Here is a 13668-nt window from a genome sequence, read left to right as displayed (position 1 = left end):
GCTGCCTTGGTAACTGGCAGCTGGGCCTCCCTCTTCTTGCCACTAGGGGTCTCTCCCAAGCTGTTTTCTGCTCTCAGGCGCAGGGCACCTGAGTGCTCTGCGACAACTTGTAACTTACAAAATTGTGCATTTCCTGTTAAAATGATATGAACAGTACAGAAGTGGCCACTGGAAAGTGTGGTGTTGTGTTCTTCTGTTTGTATCTTGGTAATTTAGTTAATTTAAGTATATTTATCAGTAGGGACCTACTTAATTTGCGGTTTTGCAGATTTCATGGAAACTGAAATCTGGAATTGTCCACAAAATCTACAAAATCAGCAACAAAAAACAACTTAATACATATAAAATGCTGGCTCCCCAGTGGAAGCCAGCAGTCCTTGCTGCTGGGAAGGGAAGGTGCCAGCTGGTGAGGTGACATGAAGGGCAGTAGACAAGATGGTGGTTGCCCTCTCACTTCCCCCCAACCTACTGGGACCTTTCTGCCAATCAGCACCAAGGGGAGGGGTGTCACAACTTCTATACTAGTAAGAGTCAGGGAGAGAACACAGTCCTATTCTCTCATCTGCCATTGGCTGTATGCATGGAGTTATGGGGTATCATATACAGGGGGGCTGGACTCGATTTCACGAGGTTGCTTCCAGCCCCTAATGTCTACAGGATCTATGAAATTTGCAGAAGCTGCTGTAGGTGCCTAGCATTTCTGAAAATCAGTGACAACATAGGCTCCCAATGTAGAAAGTCATAATGGTAAAGTGATGCGCATGTGCTTGCTAGACACTACAAGGATTGACACTGTAGAGCTTTGAAGCTTACACATAATGCTGCAGCATAATTCTGAATCAAGATAGCTACCAGTCAAAGACAGCTTCTTCATGAAGTTGTGTTATTTAAAATGGAGTGCCTGAATAGATTAACACTTCAGACATTAAATGATTCAATAGGATTTTAACATTTCCAAAAAAATCAGGCAAAACCGTATATAAATATTTGCTCAGACTCCTTTTAATATCCATTTCTTTTGTGAAAACATGAAAGAGTTAAAATGTTTGTTTTCATGAAAACTGTTCTTTATATATGGCAAGGCAATTAAGTTATTTTGGCATGTGCTCCACACAAAGCAGCTGCTGTACAGTATGTTTTACTTTACAAAATAGCTTTAATCAGCACACTGACTAGTTCTGTCATTTATAATTAAGGAGAGGTAAATGGCAGGTGCAGCATTAATTAGTAAAATTGAAGTCTCTGTGAAAGATATGCAATTATATCAACTTAATTCTTCCTAAGTATATAAAAAACACCTAACAGCTTTGCACCACAAACTTGACTAAGAGATATACCAATACATTTCCATATTCAAAAATGCTTACAGCCATGGATTATGCTTGAAATTTTGAAAATACCTTGTTCAAATCAGAGATTACAAAAACAAGGTATTCATATAAGACATCCTAGGAAACTCTCCCCCCAAGACAACAACAAGGCGGTGGAATCAATGGCATGATATAAAATAGCACTCCTCGGTGGATTGCTGGGACAGGTCCTTTAACCACGGAACAGCCCATCCTGGTGCTAGGACATGCTCATGATCTGACAGCCTAATTACCGTATACATGCTGTCACTTTAGACAGCAGTGAATCCATAGGTCCTTCTTGAAACCACCACAAAATTGTGCCATATCCCAACACTGGCTTCTGTTCTCATTCCCAATACAAACAGCAATTAATAAGAATTCTTCCTAAGACTTTATGGCTAGGCCTACACTGCAATCGAGATGTGCAGCTCCAGCATGTGTAGACTTACCTGTACTAATTCAAGTAGACAACAGTAAAACCTCATTGTACAAGTCTGCCTAGCAGCTTGAGTACTTACTTGATAGCTGAAACCCATGCTGTCAAAGTGCCACAGATGTCCATACTCTGTTAGCAAAAGCATCTTTCACAAACCCTCATTAGCATTCACCCTTCCCGAGACATCACTTCATTGTTCTAGTTTCAGCCAGACTCCAGTCACCTCTGCTTCACCAAAGTAGCATGCTACCTCTACCACCCCGCTGATATTCAAGCATTACCTTTTGCCTCCTCAAAGTCTTTAACTTATGAAACTGAACTCTATCATCCCCACCCCTGCCTGCATCACATTTTTGTACTTAATGTCCCACTCACTATATTTTAAGTTCTGCACGAGGATAATGTTAGAAAGTATCCATTAAAGTTTTGCGTCAATATTTCAACAGTTAATTGATATTGCATTAGCAACCAGAAAGCTCACTAGCTTGAAAAGCAGCAAAACAGTGGATGGAAAAAGATTGCAGCTGGTGATATCAGGGTAATTATAACATTCATGATTCCACTTGTAAACTAACACTGTCCATCTGTAAGCAAATTCTGTCTTAAACACTATTGTTTTTGGCCAAAATAAGAGAAAAAAAAAGCAAAAACGTTTCATTTTGCAAGATAGTTTCTTCTCCCTCGTCTATCTGTCCTGCTGTCCACAGAGTAATTTTTACCTTACAGATCTTTATGTAGATTTTCTTAAAAGTATAGCAAGAGGGGGTTTAATAGCTTCAACCTTGTGAAAAAGCCACACAAGGGCAACAGCTGCATATAACATTACAAACAACAGAAACTTGCCCGGTAAACAAAAGAACTGCATAGTAGCCGATACACATTCTGTATGAATTTTAAGGGGCTGTTAAGATTCACACACTCCATGCATTTCTGTCTCAATACAGTAGAGAACCTCAGACCTGTCTTATATAAATATAAAAGGCAATGTACCAGGAGACAAATTAAAAGCTCTTTCCAGTATGGACTAGGACACTAAATGTTACTGATATATTTAAGACCCCAGACTACAGAGGATTATACAAAGGTGAAAAGGATTTACATTTCTCTGATGTTAAATGACAGGCCTCATCAAGGGGTTGATAGTACCTTTCAAATGCATGTAGAAGAGCACTTTCAAGGCAAACCGCAGTAGATAAACAAAACAGGATACAAGGCAAACTCATTTGCTGTTTCTCTTTCGATGCTAATTTTGACTTAAAATTGAGTCTTTAGGGAAAGAACACAACCCCTAGCACTGTGCAGTACCCCCTGCCAACTAGCTTATGAAGCAGAACTGCTACTGACTCACAAATGAGTTATTCAACCACCCTTCTGACAAGTAGAAAAGGTACATGACAGTGGCTGCCAGAAACAAAAACAAGAATCAAACAGGATCCAGACGGGGTAGGGAGAAGAATCTAGAGAACAAAAAGATGTGTTGATAAAAAAAAAACCCCACTCAATTGTACTCTGCCAGGGAGGATAATTACAATAAACTTTTATAAAAATATCTTATTTAAGAAATCTATAATTCAGCAAACAAACTGATAATGAGAGTTCTCAACATTAGACTGAGGCAGCTGCACTCTGGGTGTTACAATGAATACTACTTTCTGCAGCAGCACAACATGAGAGATGGATACAGATTAATACCTGGATGGCTTTTCTTTTCATAGACACTAGTGATCAGTGTGGGAAGGAAACAGCTACTCTGAATTAAAAGAATACAAAATTAAATAAGTAAATCAAGGAAAAAGAAGGAAAAGCTTTGCCTTCAAACAAGCAAATAACCAATACTAGGGAACAAGGTTTATGTCATACATACGACAGTTAAAGGCGAATCTAACACCTTGCTGAACATGCGCATCTTTTTAATGTTAACATTGCAGATAATAGTATTCAGACTCTAAAATGATCATAAACAATTTCAGTTCCAGGGCAGCTCTAAGACAATAATACACATAAAACTCTCTCAGAAGACAGCAGCCATGCCCTGCCATATGGTCTGACACAGTTTAGCATATGGAATTGGCTGCAATTATATTCTTTTTCTCAAAATTAGCATTAAAATACAAGTAATAGCTCCAATTAAAAACAATATACCCTCAGTGCTCAAAATATTAAATCAGAATCAATTCTAGATTGTATACATTAGAGGCCAAACAAAGTACAACTTCTCAGACATAGACTAAATATTATTAAGATTCTGAAAAAAAAGAAATGAATATAAATGTGCCACTACACCCCAAGTGCTGTAAGTTTTGAGCACTTTTTACTAGAAACGTGAATTACTATGTCTGAACCTGGAAAGACAGGTGCTTAAGCCTTTCACACAAGAAAGAATGAAAAGCTTAAGTCTCCTAAAGGCTTCCTGGTTCTGCAACTAGTCTGAGATGCAGAATACCTGGGTTCAAGTACTTGATCTGCAGAAACCTTTCTTTTCTGACTTTGACCTGCAAACATCCTCCCCCCACTCCTCTCTTTAAGAATGAGTAACCCGACAGACTCCCACAGGCCTATTCGCGCAAATAATAAGAAGCATTTTCCTATGCAACTGAAGGCTCAGGGTCCCACTCTGCACCTTTAAAGCCCATGTACAAAACAGGGATATTTCCTACTTGAAAAGGATATTGCAAATATAACATCTTAATGTTCAAACTGAAAAGATATAGTGGGCTCAAAGCAAGAACCCCAAAGTATTAAAAACAATCAAGCACCATGGGAATCTAGAGAACTGTTTTATGGATGACCAAATATTTGCAACTGAGCACATTACGGGCACATATACAACTCAAAGCAGGACTCAAGAAGGAATTTAGCTGAAAGTGCTCTAGATTCTTTAACATGCAGAAATCCTTCAGAGGGAGCAGGGGCAGAGCCGAGATGAATTTGAGTGCTCATAGAGCACCATTTAGGATGAGATCCAAGGAGACAGACTTGTAAGCAAATGTCAGCATTAGCATTTTCAGCACCCCCACACTTCCAGGCACACTCATGGTAAGCCTGGGGGTTTGTAACACCTAAGTAACATTTAAAGAAGTCTGCAAAGGTTTACCCAAAGAGCATTGCATTGTTATGCTCTAAAATAAAAGCTTTGCGATTTTATGCTTTACTGACTAATGCATTAAACGAACTAATGGAAGGACCAGTAGCCCTTAGTCCAGAATATTTAAGACTCTTGAAAAAGGACTCCCAAACTCCTAGCTCAGCAAGATTCACAACAGAATCAGACATTAATATGGCGATCAAGATGACCCAGTTTTCATAGTTACCAATACTGGAAAAACAAAGGAAATATTTATCTTCATGCTTTAGATTTAAGATAAGCCTTACCTATTAGAAATCAGGATGGGAACAGAAACAATTTCCCCCACATGCTTCCCTGAAGCATCTGGACTTGGTCAGTCAGAGAAAACACCAGGCAAGATGGATCTCAAGTGTAGCAGCTCCCATGTTACTAGGATAGCAAGGGTGGAAGAATGGAAGATCCACTTGCCAATCTCCTCTAACAAACTGCTGTAGACTCTAGTGGGAATTAGTACTGCATGTTAATATTAGCTATATTAGTACTAACTATGACAAGAATAATGCTAAGCATTTTACAAAAATGAAAGATGCAACTCAGAAGCACTACATATCCTACAAGTGGGAATTAGCACTAGAAACGTGTGCGCGCGCGCATTCAAGTCACATGTACAGATGCACATGTAGTACTTCTGAGTTGCATCAATCATTTTAATAAAATGCCTCGCACTGATCTTGTGATAGCTCCTGGGCTGCCTGCACACTTTTCCCTTCTTAGGGCCTTACAAAGTATGTTGAGAAGCATCCTACAATGTACATGTTCTTGCCTAACCCAGACGTAATTACCCATACTCTCTATCCATAACTCAGGGAGAAGCTGCTTATTTCCTACCAGTGAGTTGGGAGAAAGTGCCTGGTTTCACAGCATGGGCCTCTCTGGCTTTGACTGCATCCCTTCTCGCGTATCAGCTTTTCCACTGACACCTTGGGCAACCTTTCCTCTTTCACCCCAATACCTGCTCTGCCCCTCAGTCCTATGCTTAAACAAATGAGTATCTTTCCATTCCTTTTTCTCAGTATTGACCAAACAGCCCTCCTACCAGGTTTGCAGATCAGGATTTTCTTTTCAGTGCTATAAACCTAGCTGTTGTATGCGAGGGGGATACCCCTTATATAAACCACAATTTCAGGTTTCTTGCATGGTTCTTCAGCAAACTTTTTACAGCCTCTTTTGATTTAACTCTGTGCCTTCAGGCAGGCAGCAGTACCTAATTGAGTGGGGAAACCAGGTAGGGGAGGTTAAGGTATATTCTGCCACCATGCTTAAAAGTAGTAAAGAACAGAACAGCTACCACATTCCCACTTAGTCCTGAATCTCTACATTCAAAAAAGGAGGCATGTGTGAGGCAGCCTTTAAATGACAGGAATGTCAGACTCACGTCATAATTATAATTTAAGGTTTGAGCCTGTGAGCGGCTCACAAGCCTCAAGGCAATCCACAGAGAAACTGCTCAGCTCTTCATGACAGCAGGTACTTATATACATATGTTATACAGGAAGCTTCACAACACAGTTTTCACTTGGAATTCTTTTATACTGAGTTTTATTTTAAATGCAAACAGATTGAGGAATTTACCAAAGATCACATGATAAATTAATGACTGAGCCAGCATCATCAGAGATTATGCATCAATTTAATTTTTTGTCATCTTGAACAACATAACGTCCTAAGCGATTAAATATTCTGATTATTTATATGTACTGGGTACACGTGAAATAAGCTTCTTTCAATTTAGCTCCATTCTTCTAAAAAATCATGCTTCAAACAGCATGTCATTGCAAATGATCTCTTTGTTGGTAATCTCAGCATGGAATCTAAAAAACAGGTTTAGGCAGATACTGGACTACCTCTTCACTATTAGGATAAGTCCCTCCAAGTTAGGGCTGAGCTAAATCAGGGCAGCCTAAAAATGCACACTGCATACATTCCTAGTTCTGTGACTAAACAGAAGATTTCACATCTTCACTATGGTTAATCCAGCACTTCTTGCTATTATTAAAATCACCTCAAAACCTGAGATATCAACTGATTACATTATGCATACAGTTAACAGATGCATCAAAATTGTGATGTAAATGGTCTATATTGAGGGGAGGGGGAGCGATGCCTTACTTTCCCATCCAAACTGCGTAGCTTTCAGGGAGTTTGGGGACAAATAGAATCGATTTTCCAGTATCAACATCAACTGCTCCATAGCAGTCTGCTTCAGTCACTCCAAAAGTCCAATGGAAATAGGATTCCTAAATAAAATACAAAACAAAATCATTACAGAATAAATTCCTCACTTCTCCAGCCCCCAAGACATTAATGGAATGCAGCACAGTGCCAATAATTGATTAATGATATTGTATTTACTTGAATATATAAGACAACCCTAATATAAGATGACCACCCCAATAATTAGATTCTATATATGGAAAATTTATAAATTTGTTCAATTTTTCAAATATAGAATCTAATTATCACAGGATTGTCTTAAAATCCTTCCTCCTCCAACTGCTACAGTAGGGAAAATAGTGGCGGGGGGGGGGACCTTGCCCTCTGCACAGGGCAGAAGCTGCAGAGGGCAAGCACAGGTGGGACAGAAGGCAGCTGTGGGTCTGATTCTGCCCACAACTCAGACGCAGGGCCAGACACAGAACTGTGGGAATTGCCTACTCCATGCCCCCTTCCCCATTCCCCCCATACTTTAAAACAGGAAAACTACTTAATTTTAAACAAGGGATCAAAAACACTTGACCCTGAATAAACACACGCATAGTAATTTGTATTGTGCGTATACGCAAATTGCTATGGGTACCTACAGCCTTACATCACCCAGAATTGATCATGTTAACTTGTTGCAATCTGTTACAAGTTTCAGCACAGGTATTCCATATGCACACTTTTATATCTGCTTATACATAGTGCCAACTGTGCAGGATATCAGTCCAGAACCAAATGGCTCAGAATAGCTCATTGGGCTCTGCCCCAGAAGAGTCAATGGCATTTCAAGCCAGGGTGACAGCCCCAGTATTCCTCAGTAAGTGTGTATACTCCAGATATCCCCAAAGGATTCACATGCTAATTAGCACCTCCAGGTGAGGCATGGGGCTGCCTGGTCCAGGTCCACCCCTTGGAGGGCAGGATCACAATCACATGCAACAGGCTGAGAGAGGGGGAACAGTGCCTCTCATCTACGTAGTAGAATAGTAAAGTTTGCCAGACAATTAAGGCTAGTGAAGAAACAGTAATCATCGCAAAACAGGAAAGAAAGGTCCTGTTCAGTAGGGCTGTGTGAAATGACAGAGTTCTATTTCGACCAGCGTTTCGATTTTTGACGGAACAGCGTTCCGTTTCAAATTTTGTTCTGATTCGGAACATAGATTCATAGATATAAGGTCGGAAGGGACCTTGCAGATCTTCTAGTCCGACCCCCTGCCCTGGGCAGGAGAGAAAATTGGGCTCAAATGACCCCACCTAGGTAATCGTCAAGCCTCCTCTTAAAGACCCCCAAGGTAGGAGCCAGCACCACTTCCCTTGGAAGTTGGTTCCAGATCCTAGAGGCCCTGACTGTGAAGTAGTGCCTCCTGATGTCTAGTCTGAACCCACTCTAAAAACTTACGGCCATTATTCCTTGTTACTCTGGGAGGCACTCGGGGGAACAAGGTCTCTCCCATTCCCTGCTGGTCCCCCATAGTAAGTTTATAGACAGCCACCAGGTCCCCTCTCAGCCTTCTCTTGTGAAGTCTGAACAGGTTAAGGTCCTGTAGCCTCTCCTCATAGGGTCTGCTCTCCTGTCCCCAGATCATGCAAGTGGCCCTCCTCTGGACCTTCTGAATGCTGTCCACATCCCTCCTGTGAAGTGCGGCGCCCAGAACTGGATGCAGTACTCCAACTGCGGCCTGGCCAATATCAGAGGGGGAGGATCACCTCCTTGGCCTTGCTTGTGATGCATCTCTGGACGCACGACAAGGTGCGGTTAGCCCTACTGACCGTGTCCTCGCATTGGTGGCCCATGGTCATCTTGGAATCAATAATGACTCCAAGATCTCTTTCTGCCACTGTGCTTTCGAGAAGAGAGTTCCCCAACCTAGAGGTATACTGCTGGTTCTTACTGCCCAGGTGCAGCATCCTGCACTCATCAGTATTGAATCCCATCCTATTCTCATTTGCCCACCACGTAACCATCAAAACAGGTTCGCTGTTTCAAATTTTAATGGGGAAGATTGAAACAGCCTATAAAACTTTAGACACAGAACTGCAGGAATTGCCTACTCCGCACCATGATCTGGATGAATCTTGCAGGAATGGTAGCCCCTTCTAAGGGCATGAAGCCTGCCAAGTTTTAAAGAGATAAGTGCAGGGGGTTTGGGGAAATTGCACCCCAAAGTAAAACTCATGCCATGTGCATGTGTTAAGCCACAGTGGGGTCAAAACTGCAGGCATGCTAGCCCCTGCTGAGGCAACACAGCCTGCCAAGTTTCAAGGAGATAGGTGCAGGGGTTTGGGGAAAACTGTACCTCAAGCTGCAGACAAGGAAAACTCATGACATGGGTGACACTATGTGTGTTAGGGCACAGCAGGGTGAAAGTTGCAGACCTGCGAGCCCCTGCTGAAGCCTGCCAGCTGTCAAGGAGATAGGTGCAGGGGCTTCTGGGTTCTGGGGCCCTGAGCCTATAGCTGCTAACAGGCAAAACTTGTGTCATGGGTGCCTGTGGGACTGTACCTGTCTTGGGGCAGAGGGGGGTGAAAACTGAAGGCCTGCTAGGCCCTGCTGCAGCCACAAAGCCTGCCCCTTGTGTTAGGTTCCCATCAGTATGGTTGTCCAATATGGGCCATGTGTTCTACAGGCATGCTCAGCGTGGGCTGTATTTAGTCAAGTTCATAGTTGGTTTCCATGACTGAACACATGCTGCTTCTAGCAACAGTTTAATGATAGATAATGCATTTAATGGGATTTTCTGGTATGTGAATATAAAACCAGAGGGGTTACTCCCCATGCTGATTGGAAGAGAGGGACCCCATTTTATATTTCAGCAAATACTGTAACTTAAATTAAATTACTTTTGTTTTGGAACCTGTTTTCTTTTTCAGATTACACAATACTTCAGATGGTAATTACTTTCTCAGTGATACAAACATAAAGACAACAAAATGAAATGGTCAGATGAGGTGGGGGAAAAGCCGAACTAAAGCAAAAACAACAGGCTTATTATGCCTTCTGGGCATAGCCTTAAGGTGAAGCAGAGTTTTGGACAAAATAGAAAGGAGCAGAGCACATTTCCTTGGAAAGGAGGAGGCAGCAATAAAAAAAAAAAATGTAGCACAAGTGACCAAGACCCTTGAGTCAAGTTATTTTACATTGGGAAAGAAATGAACAGAACTTGGAAAGGAGGCAAAGAGAAATGGCAAAAATGGTGAGGAAGAGAAAGGAAAGGATAGTAAAACCTTATAAGAACTATGCATCATTCCCTAAAAAACAAGGGCACAGCCACCTAACAAACTGTAAGGCCCGTCCTGAAGCGGCCTCTGGGAGGAGGCCAAGCTGACTGCCTGGAGGGGGGGGTCAGTTTCACGGAACCTGGAGACGACAGGGTGATGACCTAATGCATCTGCTGATCAGCCAAAAATATGAAAGGGGGAACTGCTTTGAGCAACTAGCGGATCTGGAAAAAAACCCAGAAATAACAGCTATGGAAACGGGAACTACGGCAAGGCCCAAGGTGACCCTGCTTAGCTGCAAGAGATGATCTATCCCCCATAAAAGGTGATAAGGCTAGAAGCTTCATGTGATTGGAAGGGGCCCATGGGGATGGGAGACAGAAAGGTATAAAGGTCATAAGAACAAAGTCTTGGATGGAACAACTTTGGGGAGGACAAGGCTGAGGACCCGATAAAGGAGGTAGTCTCGCCACCCTGGATGCAGGGTGGGGTTCCTGAGACCCATCTAGACCTCATTTGGTAACTGGCAAAGCAGAAGATAGTAGCCTGTAGCAAGATAACTTACTAAGCTTAAATTCTAACTGAAATCATTCAATTATGTTGAACTCCTTCTGAGGACTAGTCCCAATGTGCTCAGCATGAAATTAACTAGTGATATGGTCGTGGCCTGAGCCAAAGAACTATAAAGTTGCTTCTGGAAGTCAATTTTGAAAGATACTCAGCACATCTACACATGAAATTTATGTGACACAAACTCTGGCACATATTGCACCAGAGTTTATTGCTCCTGGGTGCCACATTTACGCATGTGCCCAGAACCACACCATGTTGAGCTGGGTGGCTGGTAGAGAGCCCGAGGAGTCAGTCTCTCAGCCCAGCGCTGCTCCGTCCCCAGTCAACATCCTACCGAGGGGCTGGCTGTGGTACGAGGGTGCTCCAGTGAGGAGCTGGCCAGCAGGCAGCTCCCTGCAACGAAGCACCCTTATTCCCCACGCCAGCCCTGTCAGCATCTACACGTGCATTTGCTGTGCACTAAAGAATGCTGCCACAGTGTAGTACTTGTGTTTACGAGTACTAACCTACAGCAAAGTTAATTGGTCTCCTGCATCCTAAAAAGGTTGCACACACAGATGCTGAAACTTTACCACAATCTAATTAGGTAACTCCACAGTAAATGTCTTGTGTAGATACAACCATTTGTAGTAAATTCTAACTTGTGACAGTATATACTGGTAGGTAGTTAGTAGGGCCGCCCGAAGCTTTGGTCACTGATTTGATTTGGTGGAGATTCGGCCGCAAAGATTCGGCCTGATTCGGCAGCCGAATCTCCAAATCCAAATCAAATCAAGAGACCCTTTAATCTCTCTGAATCAAATCACAGGGATTCAACAATTCGGACATAGACACAGCTTTAAACGTTTTTTCTACATACCTCATGGTACCAGGTGGCTCATGAATTCTGAGATGCTGGGGCAGATGGAGCATCCCATGGGGGCATGGGGCTGTCCACAACGCACTCAGTGGCAGACCTGGAAGTGGACCAGGAGTACTTCTGGTCCACTTCCAGGTCTGCCACGGAGTGTGCAGGGGACCGTCCCCCTACTGCCTAGCTTGGCAACTGGTGCCTCCTGGGTTCCCTGGCAGCTAAATCGCCAACCCAAAGGGGGTGCCAAGCATGCAGGGGCACCTCCACGCTCCTGTGAGACACTCCATCCACCCCACCATCTCAGCGTTTACAAGCCACACCTGGTACCTCAAAGTATGCAGAAAAAAAAACATTTAAAGCTTTGTCTAAGGCCGAATCGCAGATTCTCCAAATCAGCATTGAATCTTCAGATTCAGATTCGGCTGAATTGAATTGGAACAATGATCTGAATCAACGAATCAAATCCCTGTCCCCCAATTTGGGCCAAATCCGAATGGAATACAGCCCATTTCACACACCCTTATTAGTCAGATTATCTTTAAATGTCAGCAGCAGTAAGAAGGAATTTACACCCCCAATGAAATGTTAGGGTCACAGTCAGAAGATTAAAGTTTCTGTGACCCAGGACAGACAAAACGCCTAAATTAGAAATTGAGCTGTTTGTCCTCAGACTCAGTTCATTATTATTACTGAGTATCCACAATGTGGTCATGCCTAGAAATCTCAACCAGGTCTGTAACCAAACTGGGTAACATGCAGAGAGAGAGTACATAAGCTATCAAAAGAAATAGGCTCTCTATGCTCAACATGAAGAGAACAGCCCCAAGTGCCAGAGAACCAACATCAAAACATGCTAATTCAGAATTTAGTCAATAACCTTCTACCAGAAACAACATAGGAGCAAAACTCTTTAAACATGGGTGGGGTGAAACAATCTAAGGGAAATGTACTTCTGAAATAAGGGGAGGAGAAGTTAAATGAAGAGGCAAAATGAACAGCTGAGATAAAGCGCAAGTCAAAGTTTTGTTTCTGCATGTAAAGCCTAAATCTTACCTGGCGGAAGACAATGCCAGTATCAGTACAGTATCTCTGGGCATCCTCTCCACCCTGCAACAGGACGATGGAATTCTTCTGGACATCCTTATTCTGCCTCAGTCGATCACACAGCCGCCTTCTGTTCAGGGCAAAGAGTGCTGCTGGCACTCTCAAAGTTTCTTTTCCCAGCCAAAAACAGGGTCTAGAAAAGATGTTTTAAAAATCAGTAACTGTCACAAGGTAACACACTAGAAATATCATTGAGGGGCACTGGGTTATTTTAAAGTTAACACAGAGAGGAAAGTTAAATCATGTTTAAGATTAGTTTGTAACACATTCATTTGGCTATAGAAGTCATGAGTGGATCTCTCTCTACTCACTACTGTATGTGGCATTTAGGAAAGGAAGACTGAAATAATAAAAAAAAATGTAGTCATGTGAACAGTAAATGTAACAGTGGGTATAAATGGCTTCAGTTTTAATCCATAAAATGCCACATAAGTTAGTTAAATAAACTATTAAACAAACTAGAAGTAAAAAAAAAAAAAAAGATGTACAAAACGACTATAATGTCAGGCTGCAAAGATATTAGGATTATGCGCCCCAAAACGAGGACAGTGATTCAATTTGTTGATTCGGATCACTGTCCTCGATTCTATTTGGCAAATCTGAATCTGAAGATTCAATGCCGATTCAGAGAATCAGTGATTCGGTGATAGACACAGCTTTAACAGTATTTTCTATATACCTCGAGGTACCCGGTGCAGCTTGTGAACACTGCAATGCTGGGGCAGATAGAGCGTCCCACAGGAGCACAGGGGGGCCCTCCATATGCTCGGCGGCAAAGCCAGAAGTGGCCTGGAAGTGCTTC

General features: G+C 42.4%; 1 protein-coding gene across 2 annotated transcripts in view; it reads right to left on the bottom strand.

The window, feature by feature from the left end:
• PEPD (peptidase D) overlaps positions 1–13668 on the bottom strand; it is a 284355-nt gene that overhangs the window by 249574 nt on the left and 21113 nt on the right. For both annotated transcript variants that reach the window (XM_019505586.1, XM_019505588.1), the window contains exons 2-3: positions 12816–12999; positions 7025–7152 (exon numbers count right to left, since the gene is read on the bottom strand). In XM_019505586.1, coding sequence (XP_019361131.1) covers positions 7025–7152; positions 12816–12999 — 312 coding nt within the window. The remainder of the gene's footprint in view (positions 1–7024; positions 7153–12815; positions 13000–13668) is intronic.

The sequence above is a fragment of the Gavialis gangeticus genome, unplaced genomic scaffold (genome assembly GCF_001723915.1).
Source record: "Gavialis gangeticus isolate Ggan-Ray unplaced genomic scaffold, GavGan_comp1, whole genome shotgun sequence".
Lineage (NCBI taxonomy): Eukaryota > Metazoa > Chordata > Crocodylia > Gavialidae > Gavialis > Gavialis gangeticus.
The sequence above is the reverse complement of the archived record's forward strand: the minus strand, read 5'-3'. Positions and strand labels throughout refer to the sequence as shown.